Source organism: Rhea americana, unplaced genomic scaffold (genome assembly GCF_003343005.1).
Source record: "Rhea americana isolate MKP2758 unplaced genomic scaffold, rheAme1 scaffold_9, whole genome shotgun sequence".
Taxonomy (NCBI): Eukaryota; Metazoa; Chordata; class Aves; order Rheiformes; family Rheidae; genus Rhea; species Rhea americana.
The window spans coordinates 1,877,955-1,890,938 of NW_028187088.1; the positions used below are offsets into that span (position 1 = coordinate 1,877,955).

The 12,984-nt window shown below is 38.7% G+C and overlaps 1 protein-coding gene across 1 annotated transcript in view; it reads right to left on the bottom strand.

Annotated features, from left to right (window-relative positions):
- The window catches only part of BCAT1 (branched chain amino acid transaminase 1), a 71,434-nt gene that overhangs the window by 11,031 nt on the left and 47,419 nt on the right, over nt 1-12,984 (bottom strand). Inside the window, exons 7-10 of the mRNA XM_085324098.1 lie at nt 11,863-12,005; nt 5,127-5,212; nt 3,138-3,278; nt 1,941-2,015 (exon numbers count right to left, since the gene is read on the bottom strand). Coding sequence (XP_085180224.1) covers nt 1,941-2,015; nt 3,138-3,278; nt 5,127-5,212; nt 11,863-12,005 — 445 coding nt within the window. The remainder of the gene's footprint in view (nt 1-1,940; nt 2,016-3,137; nt 3,279-5,126; nt 5,213-11,862; nt 12,006-12,984) is intronic.

A 12,984-nucleotide genomic window follows, 5' to 3' on the forward strand; every position in this document is an offset into this window, starting at 1 on the left:
AAAAGAAAAGAAAAAAGAAAACTGGTAAGATCTTCTGAAATGTGCGTTATAATCATTAATATGTATCGCAATGAAAAATGTATTTGCAAAATATCAGTATAGACTGTCCCTGAAACAAAACTGGTCATATTATAACAAGAAAAATAAAGTGATCCATGCAGTGATTCAAGATATATGTATCAGCCRTTTGGGATGAAAAAAATGAAATGAAACTGCTGTACATGATGTAGAAAGGCAATTATGTATTCCCAAAAAGGCAAGAGGATGTAGATATTACAGGTAAATGATTTGGGAACAGAGAAGATAAAACCACTACCTCATCTCAACAAATAAACAAAATATTTAAGATGTCTACACTTCTTCCCAGCTGTCAATCTTGCTATTTGAAGAGAGGGCCCAGATCCTGAACTACTACAGTTGGCACAGCTGAAACCAGAGAAATGTAGCAYGAGGGATGTCCCACTTTGTCCCCATGGAAGTTGGGCCAGCCACCAACACAAAGGTAACAGAATACCAGAACTTCTTTCCTCCTTGTGTTGTAGCCAATAATGGCCAACATTATTCTAAGGAACAAGAGACAATTATCTCATGGCATCCTCCTGCTGAAGAACAGCCAATTGGCCTTAGTGGATTYTTTGAGTTAAAAATCCTAAAGAAGTGGTTGTGCTGAAGGCCAGTGGTTGTGAAAGCTGGAAATACGCAGAGAAGTAAGAATCCAGAAGGACCACTGAAATGCCTGACTTCCCCTTGTCCAAGACTAGTGTATCCTATTTGAATTAAGCAATGAAGAATGAATCCATTGCTATTCATTGCGTTTTCATTAGGACTACACTACAGCAGAACCCACTGAACAAATAAGAATGGAATCTCACATTACAGAAATCAGCTTGCTCATTATGGGATCAATAAAAGATAATAGACCACAATTCATGAGTGATTTTTAATTGGGGTCTCAGTTCAAGAACTCTGTGTCAGATTCTTATTATAGATTAGTGAAGRGTCTGCAGAATAGAAAAAAATACATTTTAAAGACTCTTTCTTAAAAAGTTCTGATTGCTTTAAGGGATTCATACAGTTGCCACTGCTGCAGGTCACCTCACAACATTTCAAGAAGTTTCATACGGGCTTACCAGCAGGAAGATAAAATTTTTAGCACCAAATCTAGTAAGCTCCTTCAGTCAAAAGCTACGCATGTAGAGCACTAACTAACAGACTTGAAGAAATCATGATGAAACTGCCAAACAGCTACTACTATCAGATCCTAAATAAAAGGGGCTTGTAATTTGTCAATATTTGGGTCCTATCCCCAAATCCCTCACACCATTAACTACCCTTAAAAAAAGGCAGAGAAAAAAAAGCAACTAAAATAAGGAGGGCCATCATGTTCTGCCCATTGATGGTAACTGAAATGGTACTGATCCTAAGCCCAGATACAGAGGTCAAGCATATATTCCAAATAGACTTTAATATTTAGCAAACCTCAGAGGAAGGAACTGTATCAAGAACAAGAACTAACCATGCAATTGGAAAGGTGCTGAGAATCAGAAATAGTGGTTAGTTGGCTGTTCCCAGTCTGTGCCTACTACTCTACACATCTGTTTAGTGGTTAGCTATATTCATCTGTGATTTTGGTTTTTAAGAGGCTTCATCTATTCTTTTGTCCTTAAAAAGGAACTTGTAATAACTGTACTGAATTTGACTGGTAATAGTAATATCTTCAACTCTCATTCAGGTTGCAAGATAAACAGGGGAAAAAATGCATCACCCTCCCTCTGTATCATATTTCCTTGCGATAAAAAAGCATTGATAAATTAAAATAACCACATCGAACACAAATGCCAATATTACTATGTCTAGAGCACTGTTACTGAAATTTTTTTCAGTGTTTTATTACTCTTTTCAAATTATTTTATCTTGTTAAAGAAGAGGAAACATCTTACCTGGATATCACTCAGCTTATTCAGGAAACGGGTTGCTAACTGAGGTCCATTCTCCATAGTTGGAATATGTAAATGCTAACATTGAATTCAGAGAGAGGAGGGAGAGGATAACATACCATGAAATAATAGTTTTATGTAYGTACAAATACCTTAGCATCACCAAGCATTTTAATAAATATCTAATAAATATCAATCAAGCCTTCTAGCYCTCCTTACATGCAGGCAAGGATTGTTGTAACATTTTTTCACAGAAGTTTATGCTAAGTGAGTAGAARGTTAGATTAGTTGTATTGTTATGCTGTTTTTAAAGAAATGCCAATCTAAGCCTTCCAAAAGATTTGTCTGAAACAGAGAGTAAATAGTAGAGGYAAGAGCATACCAGTAGCATACAATATTCCAYCTCAGAGTATATTGTRTAGAAATACAGAAAGTACATTTATTGTATTTATCAATACTCAGCACCTTAATTTCTCTCATATTATCCTTGTACATGATACCATCAATACATTTATTCAATCTAATTAATTCAAGAAGTATTCAAGAAGTCCATGCATTTACTATGCTTGTCATATTTAATGCACATTTAGATATCCAGTTGTAATTCCCCAGCCTTTTGAATTAACTTTGTGTTTAGTAAGTTGGCTTAATGGGCTGAAGAAATGCCCTGTGGAATTCCACCTGTGCAGAAGAAATCTTCCAGATGGTGTAAAGCAGGTGGAAGCTGCTATGCAGCCTTCTGAAACAGCTCTTTGATCAGAGCTGGCTTCCCTGCAATGAGTGGTCAAGAAGAAGAGATAAACTAGAGGAAAGAATGCAGTGACTAAGAAATCTCTCCTCATCTATCTCATAAGACTTATATTTTTGAAAAAAAATCAATAAAATAAATACATTCTCCAGCCCCCCCCTTTTTTTTTCTCCCTTAAAAAAGACAGGGAGCTAGTATTTTTGCTTTCAGGAATTGTGATTTTGTAAGTTTTAACGAAATACGAAAGATGAGGCAAATTTTTCTTCCAACAACATACTGGTAACTCACTTAGCAGACAACATACTGACACTGTTCACCCCTCCAGGACCCTCAAGCAGCATAATGACCCTCAAAGCGCAGGGATTCCTTTTCTAGCTCACATGTTCTTTTTTCTCCAGWTACAATTAACTTTAAGAATATTCTGAAAAGAAGAGTAAGAAACATTTTCCTACCTTGCCCTTATATAATATCTTAGAGATRGGACATACGACACAAGCTGTTCCAGCACCAAACATCTCCTTCACTCTGTTCTCTTCCAAAGCAGCTGTCAGGTCACTCATGGTAATGTATCGCTCAGATACTTTAAATTCCCCCTACCCAGAAAGAATCAAATACAAAAACTGTAAGAATAAACAATATTCTTACAATATACAAGAATATAAAAACTGCTGTTTTTTTTAACATAGTTTAAACATCTTTAATAGAACTATATAGTATTTTTAATTAGTCCAGCTGCAAACAGCCAAATTTGGGCTATAATCTTTTCAAACCTCACAGTATCATGCAAAATAAACCCTAATCAAAAGATTGACCTTCAAGGAAAACCAAGGATTTGTCAGATATAATGCTGATTACTGATTATGTGGCATTCTTTTCTCCATTTTGGTAGTGAACCTCAATACTGTATTACAGAATAACACAGTAGAATTTATTATGTGACACAGAGTCTGACTACTACACTAGCATACTGAAGTTTGTACAAAAATGATTCCATTTTGTACGAGAGCTCTTTACATTCAATTCTCTGGCAACTCCTAGGCAAAACATATTCTCTTAATTACACATGCAATGTCGATCAGGTCCTGTACGTTTCTTTAATCCCCCCCCGAGATCTCTCACTCCAGCCTGCACACAACTGTTAAATACAAAAGTTAACTGTACTTCAGGTGTGAGTAAAGCAATCCACACYGAACACAGTCATAACAAAGGGGATTTTACCTTCTCTATATGGTGAATGCAYAGCAGCTGACTGAGGGGAGATGTTTCAAGAACAAATATAAACATCTAATTTTTACATTTTCATTACACAAATTTATGTGGACTTCACTGTCCTATCAAGCCAAACTAAAACTTAGCCCTTGTATTATAAACCAGCTTTTTAATATGGATCAGAGGTTCTCAAGAGAGCAGAGAATATGGTTAGTTCTGGACACGCAGAAACGCTGAGCAAGCAAGGGTTTCAGATAAATAAGGTGRTGGAGGTCAGGAAAAACAGAATAACCTTTGTAAGAGTAGAAAAATTTATTCAAGAGGAAGAATAGAGAGGTGAGAGTCTGATATCTGGTATCTTGCTAAGAAACCCTAGCATTTGGGAATATCTGTCTTTCCTCTAAAGCAGATATGATGTCGTGTGTACTCCACTGAGGCTCATGTATAGCTCTTTTTACTACCAGTTGGATTCAAGTGATGTAATTGTGAATTCTACTTCAGGATGTCTTTCAGCTATAGGCGGCTGGAAGCTGAATGAATACTGGGGAAAAGATCACACAAGCTTGCCTTACTCCTCCCTAAGCATCAGCCTGGCCAGAAGCAGGAGACAGGATCCCGGGCTAGGTGTACTTTTGGCAGTGTGGTATTCTTATCCAAGCTGCAATCAAACCTTTGAATGCTGTACAGGCAGAGTGAACAATTCCCCACATTTCAAGATACGAGGTAGTCCTTTCAAGGGCCCAAGTAAGTGCTTCTATGGATACATTACAGAACTGGAATCTGCATGCAGACAGAAGACTAAAACTCTGACTGGATTTTAGGCTACATGCTAGTTGTTACGAAATAAGGATGGAACCATGAGAACTGAGTGGAGAAATAGGGAAATTATGACTAAAGTATAGTTGTGGTCATGCATGGTAATTGTTTGTTTCCTTACTTTGTGTTGTTGGTACCAGTGGAAAATAGAATTTAACAATACTAATTTGATGAGAATTTTCATATTAAATACTGTACAGATCTACATAAACAAGCTTGGTATTGTTCTGGGTGACAGGTATGTATTTTTGATGACATTGCTGAGTATCTATGAATTAACATGCTCCCTTAGTTCTCATTTAGTTGAAGAGATTTCTTTCCAGATCAGTTGAACTTCAAGCTATTGTACACCAGGGATGACTTACTTTCATAAATGCTTATAATACAACTGTTGTTACCAAGGTCAAAACACTCACCCAGTTGCATGCCAGATCCAAAATGCTTTGTCTTGTCACTCCTGGAAGTATGATGCCATCTAAAGGTGGGGTTGCCAGTTCATCTTCTGTCAAATGCAAGATGAATAAAAACCTAAGWTTTTTGTTGTTGTTGTTAACTAACATGAAAATCAAAAAGGAGTTAAATGGTATCAGAAATGTTCCCTACTATGAGATGCAACACTTGTTAGAGTTCTGCAAATTGCACATATTCAATTCCATTAAGATTTCGAGTGTTTGGAACATTCTGAGTACACCTGAATGGATGAGGAAGAAATAGATTTAATACATTAATAAACACGTTTCAAACCTAATACTAGGTTTTATTCCCAATTATATTACGAATTCACTGTGTAACTACAGGGAACTACTAAATGGCTCAATCTTCAAATTCATAATWGAGAGCCGTAAAGGAAAGCTATCCCTTACAATGTCAGGACAGAAAAAGAATTTGTCTGAAGTGCTTTACTAACTTAGATATATAGAGTAGTATACCTACCTCCTAGCATTAATATGAAAYGTTTGCCAGGAATTTTGAGGCTCATTTACTGTAAACAAGCAAAACAGATGTGAAAACTTTGCCAAATGGGCACCTTGAAAAGGATACCTGCTTCATGATCATTTGCCTTATTCTAGACAAGCTTTTTTCTCATTTTCTCCTTGCTCCAAAACAACAGCCTTAATAAAACTCCAAAATCACCCACAATTCAAATAGTCTATCTAATGATAAGATTGATTTTGTCAGCCAGTGTTTGTTTGATTGTTTTTTTAAAAAATAATACTAGGTAAGTGTTTATATAACATAACTAATGGAACAGTAGACAAATGGTAATTCATACTTGGTAAATGATTAAATCACAACACAGAAGAAAGTTATAAGAAGAAAGTCTTTCTTCTTCTATCTGACCTTTTCAATAAATCAGCAACTCTGAGGTTAGATGTCTTCATCTTAAACCACCTTAAAGCATGCATTGCATAGCACACACAGTCGTTTCCATTATCAGAGAAAATTTAACATTTACTCTTTCTGGCAACCAGGCTCTTTAAGCCAGTTCCAGATTTTCACTAAGAGGTAAAGGCATCCAAAGTCAGCGAGTCTTTCAGTCATTTTCTTCACATTTTTTGCTCTTTTCTCTTTCCAGTAAGAATCTATTATCTTTGTTGATCTTAAAAAGATATTATCCTGCTCATTAAATCCATAAACCATCGTGGTTTTTGATTTGTTTTTAACTAGGTGACATAAAAGAACAAGATACATATGTTCATGCTGTCATTCTGTTCCTCTTATCCCTCCTTACAAATGATCACTGAACCCACAGTCCCAAAGGAGTAAGTWGTCTCAAGAAAGTTTCTGTAAGTCTTGTGAAAATCGGCAGCTGGATAGAAGACAGAAACATGCTATTTACCCTTGCACGGAGAGAGAGCAGGCTGAACTTAGCTGCTCAACACTCCATGACAACAGTCAACTAGATAATCAGTGCACAAACACTGCCTGCCGGCCAGCACATACACAGCCCCATTCTAATGACAGCATGGGCTCTCTCCAGCTCAGCAAGAGAGGACTTTCAGAGCTGCAGTTATATGGAGGAAAATGAGGATAATGAATGGAAACYGTTCATTACATCTCCTACAGCAGAAACATCTGAAACAGCCTATATCTATTCTGCTTAGGGTTGACTAACCAGAAGTGGCTATTCCTGAACCTACCATAGATTTCTAAGCACAGCAATCTACTTCTTTCTCATACAGTCAGAACAACAGCTTTTCTTTTTTGGAGTCTGTCTAGCATCAAACACGAAGCTCTTYATTCCCAATTGTGAAGCCTGTCTGGTCTTAGTTCTGGCACAACTATCAGAAGAAGAGGACTTAAAAACTTTCATGAGTCTCAGGTCCCACCTGATTCTGAACACTGAAAACCTGGTGTTCTGCATTTGCTAACTTTGGACCGCTTAGACTCAGTCATATATGGGTACTCTCCTTCTTTTAACAGAAAACTTGAAATAATGTGGGCTTTAATACCACAGTTTGTGACAATGTACTGGATACTATTTTCTCTGGTGATTTTGCCACAAATATTGGCCTGGACCTGTTTAAGCTCAACAACATGTATTAACTGCTTTGGGATACTTTGAAAAGGTGCCAGGCCAGACCGGATGCCAAACAGCATTGAGTAGACAGAACRTAGGAGTCTCAACATGTTTTAAACAGCCTGCTGTTGCAGAATTTTGTCAAATGTACATATGATGCTTACCAGCCTGGGGCCACCTAAAGAACATCTGCTCCCCTTGGTACCCGGCAGAGATGATAATGCTATACAACACAGCATGCCAGCAAGCTCATTCCCTTTGTGAACTGATGCCAAACCTGGCTCCATACGACATCAGTGTGTCCATCTCCAGGAAAGCAGACTGTGAGCTCACAGATTCCAATTGCCTTCTGAGCTATTTTGATAGGCTAAGAGCCCTAGCTTTTATAGTAGCAAAGAGGAGGAAAAAACATTTGAAAGAAAATTTCAGGGATTCTCTTCACTTGATTACTGTTATTATTTATTAAGGCACCTTCAATCCAATGCCAATTGCACCAGGTACTGTACAGGCATGTCCTAACAATCAGACTCTCTGAGAGACTTTTAAGGAATTGTTCGAATGAGGTTTTGCATTTTACTAAGCCTCTGTTTTTGTACACCTCTATTTATGAACACACAGCAGATAACATTTCACCGATGGGATGCCTTCAGCACTTGTCAGATTATAACAATGCTGAAAAATTCACCAAAATATATTTTACAAAAATGGTAACAGACATAAATAAATTTCAGGACCAAGGAGAACCCAGGAAACCATTATATCTGACTTCCTCTCCCAGTTTGTTATGCTCCTTTTTATCTCTTTCTCCTCATTTCTTCCCTCAGACTTTTCTTCTTACCTTTTCCTCATGCAATCACCCTCAGTCTTTGCCTTTTTTTCCAATTTACTTTGCTCAATTAGTTTTCCCTCCCTTCCTTCTTTTGTCACCTCATTCATCTGCTGCTCCCCTTCCATGCTCTTGCTACCAGTTTCTGTTACAACATAAGGTGCAATCAGTATTTTACTTGTAGTCTACCTGTACAACATACTCCCACACCACAAATGATCCTTCGTCTCCAGAACATTTTGCCTACTTGCCTGACATTTACCTGAAAGAAGTTTTTCAAGTATTTAACCTTATGTAAGCTGTTTGGAAATGGGCACTATTAATTCCCATTTTAATAACAGCATGCAAATATTAACTAATGCCTGTGGGGTATTCAAAATGCCTTAAGAGTAAAGCAAGAAACAGAGCCCAGATGGTTCCAAATCACTCTCAAGACACTGAATTTTTGGAAAATACACACAGATTTCATAGTTAACAACTTTCAAGTTGGCCATATGTTTAAATTTTAAGGCTTTCCACAAAGTCAAGTCTATATTCTATGCACAAGAACAGACATTATTAAAGGAAACAAGGGTTTCAATGTTAACAGCCTCTTGGGATTGTTACGTACTCTAAAGAGGCAGGTGGAAGGGACTTCAGGGTGATAAAAATTTTCACTTTGTGAACATAAACCACTCCTACCATTTGTCACTCTCCAGATTTGCACTTTTGAAAATAGCATTTCATGAATGAAATACCACCCTCCTTTACTTATGCAACAGCAGTGATCCAGATTTGGCCATATCATAATTCTCAGCCAGAGCAGCAGCAGGGATAAAAGCCTAGCATATAGCATGTCCTATCAGTTTACCACAGAATGAGTAGTTTCCTCCTTAACTCCCTCCTCAACATTAGAAACAAGATATATTTCCAGGTTTCTTCTGCTGTCCAAGACAAAAACATGACATGTTTAGTCATGATGCTTATGATATATAGGCTTTTAGGAGAAATTTTTTGTCACTGGAAGCATGAATGTCCGTTAGTCTAGACTTCACTGAGTTGTGTCTCTGGTTTGTTATAAACCAAGTAGAGCATGTTCACATAGCGCTCTGCAGCGACCTCTGAACACACAAAGAAGGACATTTTCCTTTTTATTATGATCTGCAATTTCTGCCTCACTATTTCTATGTTAGATCACTCTCAGCTACAGTATTTCCCTAACAAAACAAAACAAAAGCATAGCCTAAGTATCCTTTGTGAAATGGCAGAATATAATGGCAAGCACATTCTAAATCCTACTGTAAGGCCATAGGCAGGTATGTGATGGCACATGTTTAACCTTCTTGGTAACAAGAGCAATTCTTAACCAAAGTGACCACAAACTGAGCATTAACCAATACACTGGGAGATAACAGAGCGCTCCAGTGATGCTAATGACTATGTCGTGTGAAACAGCAGGTCTATCAGTATACAGTAGCTTGGGTGGCATGAATTACAAGTTGTTTGCTACCGCCACCTCACAATAGTACTATTCAATAGTGCACTGGTAACACAGTGATTGGCAGATCTTTGGAACAGTATGGTGCTGCAGCTGGACAATTCCAGTATATTCCTGGTTTAAGTACAATGAGAACACTGAATTCCAATTATGTCCCCCCTTCAGTGTCCTTTCCCTGGGCAGAAGGAACCAAAATCTATTTTCATGTCTCTCTAGTAAAGTTACAGAAGGAGTAAATTTGTCCATCTAGCTACACTGACAAATCCATTGCTGCTGCAACAACAATAACATTTTTCATATTTATAGTTTCATTCATGGAACTTCAAAGACTCACTCCACACTGAAGAATTATCATCGCTGATTTTGCAGAAGCAGTAAAGATTTCACACAAGAACAAGAAATGAAACTGAAAACAGGAATCAAGTATCTGGACTCCCATTACTGTGCCCTGAATATAAACACATCCAAAGCACACTGCTGTTCCCACAGAATGCTGCCACTGTACTGCAGCTAAGCACTGTAAGAAAAATGCCAATTTTCAAGCCTACCTATGGCACTATGATTAAATCATCAGTCTGAACTCTGCATTCTCTGCCATACACAAGTCAACAACACTTAATTTTTACAGAGTGCTGTGTGTGGGCCAGCACTCATGAAAGTCAGGGAACATCCTTCCATTCACTTCCATATACATTGGCTCAATTCTGTAAGGACGCAAACCCATGTACTCTTCTGAATCATTACTTAAATGCAGCTATCACTTCTTAATTATYGTGTATTTGCAGGTCCCTAGGGTGTTTCTGAGAAGCTTAACTAGCTGGCTGCTCATTAACTAGATTGTTTTCCACGCAACATATATATGATCATAGATGACTGCAGGTCCAAGGAGGAAAAATTAGCTTTAAAAAGGATAGTGTATCTTCAAAGCAYCATGTCAGCATAAGTGATATGGAAGGCTGACTGATGTGTTCTCCTCTCCCTCCATTGGACAGGACTTCAAATCCTTCAAAGGAAGAGCTGACTGCTTCATCAGTTGGATGCTGAAATACTTTTGGTCACATTTCAGGAACATATGGCCTGTAGGAAAGTGATGATGGGAACCACCCATGCTCAAAGCCACAGAGCGTGAAGTTACACAGCCATAAGGTGTCTTTAGTACCTCTGTACTGTTCTGACCCAATGCTTCCCTCCAGACCAAAGGTGCTGCCAGAGTTGACAGCAAACATACAGTGTGAACCCTTACATTGCCAGACCCTATCCATGTAAGCATGTGGACTGGCCCTGCAGATTAGCACGTTATGGGCAGGCAGTGCACACAGCTGCTCCAGGGTCTCCTCTTCTAGAATGGCATGACAAATAGTCACCTACTAGTTTTCAAACGTGAAGAGGCTTTCCCTTCGTTAAATAACTATCTTTAATTGAAGTTTATGATCTGCACCCTAATAATCATTTTGTGGATTATGAGCAGAAGTACCTGTGGATTATATCCTACTAACATGAAAAGTAAAAGCAATGCTAGTTGTCATTCTTTGGACCACAATGTAGCTTCTAGAGGCCTCATTCATAAAACACGAACACCTGCTTTGTTGTCACAGAATCATAGAATCAGTAAGGTTGGAAGGGACCTCTGGAGATCATCTAGTCCAACCTCCCCACTCAGCAGGGTCACCTAGAGCATGTTAGACAGGGTTGCGTCCAGGTGGGCCTTGAAGATCTCCAGAGAAGGAGACTCCACAACCTCTCTGGGCAACCTGCTCYAKTGCTCCGTCACTCTCACAGKGAAGAAATTCCCCCTCACGGTCAGGCAGAACTTCCTGTGCTTCAATTTCTGCCCATTGCCTCTTGTCCTGTCACACWGGGCAACTGAAAAGAGTTTGTCCCCGTCCCCTTGACACCCTCCCTTCAGGTACTTGTACACATTGATAAGATCCCCCCTCAGTCTTCTCTTCCCCAGGCTGAAGAGGCCCAGCTCTYGCAGCCGTTCCTCATAGGGCAGATGCTCCAGCCCTCTGATCATCTTCATAGCCCTTGGCTGGACTCTCTCCAGTAGCTCCATGTCTCTCTTGTCCTGGGGAGCCCAGAACCGGACACAGGACTCAAGATGAGGCCTCACCAGGGCTGAGGAGAGGGGCACGATCACCTCCCTTCACCTGCTGGCAACACTCTTCCTAATGCACCCCAGGATACCATTGGCTTTCTTGATTACAAGGGCACATTGCTGGCTCATGGTCAATCTGTCATCCACCAGCACTCCTAGGTCTAAACTGGACCTGTCCCAACTATCTAACTATCTAACTGTTAGAGTCTTCATGTTTTGTGTTACTATACCTCCATCTTCATTTATCCAGTAGAGAAACAGATTCATTGTTCCAACTTCAGTTATTTGATGATCTTCTCCATAGAGCCACAGAACCTGTTGGCAACCTAATTCCAAGGCTTCTCGCTGGGCATAAATAGAAGAACCATAATTCCTTGCAGAAACAAAAGCAAAAACCAAACAGGTATGAGTATCTGGCTGGATATTTTCTTTCCACAACACATTTTCATTTTCTCATTTCTGCGTAAGATTCAGTGCACAAAAGCATCTCCGGCTTATGAGCAAGCAGTCTGCACAGTCACTGCTTGTCCCTGAGATATTCTCATTTTATTTTACTAGAATTTTACTAGATCATTTTGTATCTACTAGCCTGAAATTTTGACAGCATCAACAGCTCAACCATATCCACCCAAATGGTGGATTAAAAATATCTTCTGTCCCATTTTTTTTTGATGTTCTTTTTATTGCAACTAAACACTTTAGGAAAGTTTTTGGTTTTAAGTATATTTAGCAGTTGGAATCCTGGAGAGAGTGCATCAATTCCCATCTATCCCATGGCTTTAGAAAAGCAGAACAAAACTATCTACCTCATATTATATAGGTCAGATGAACAGATAGGTAGATAAACTTCTTGGAATACAAAATCACCAGTGATTTCTTTTCTAGTAAATGACATTTGCAGAACTAGTAGCTCTCCCATTGCAGATGGACCTCAATGAACTCCATATCCTTGAGTAGCAACTGTTTCCCTAAAATGCTGCCTAAAGGGTGAACCCAACTAAATAATGTGTTTACTCTGTAGCCTCTCTAGGGGGAAAAAGTCCTTCTGCTCCTGATGTTCAACAACCATCAAAATTCCAAGTCAGCAGTTCCATTGCTGACCACACCAAAATTAAGCTCTCACTTCCAGGCCACAATTTCAAATAAAGTTTGTAGTAACTCTGAAGTATTCCTTTCTTCACAGCTTAAATATGAAGCATGCATAGGAAACAATTATTGTATTTGTAAAACCAAACAAATCCCACAAGTAGAGAGTAGAAGTCTCAAAACATCAGACTCAGTGAAGAAAAGGCGTGGGTTTTTTTGCCATTTTATTATTCTACTAGCTCGGTTGAACAGCACTTGACTGATAA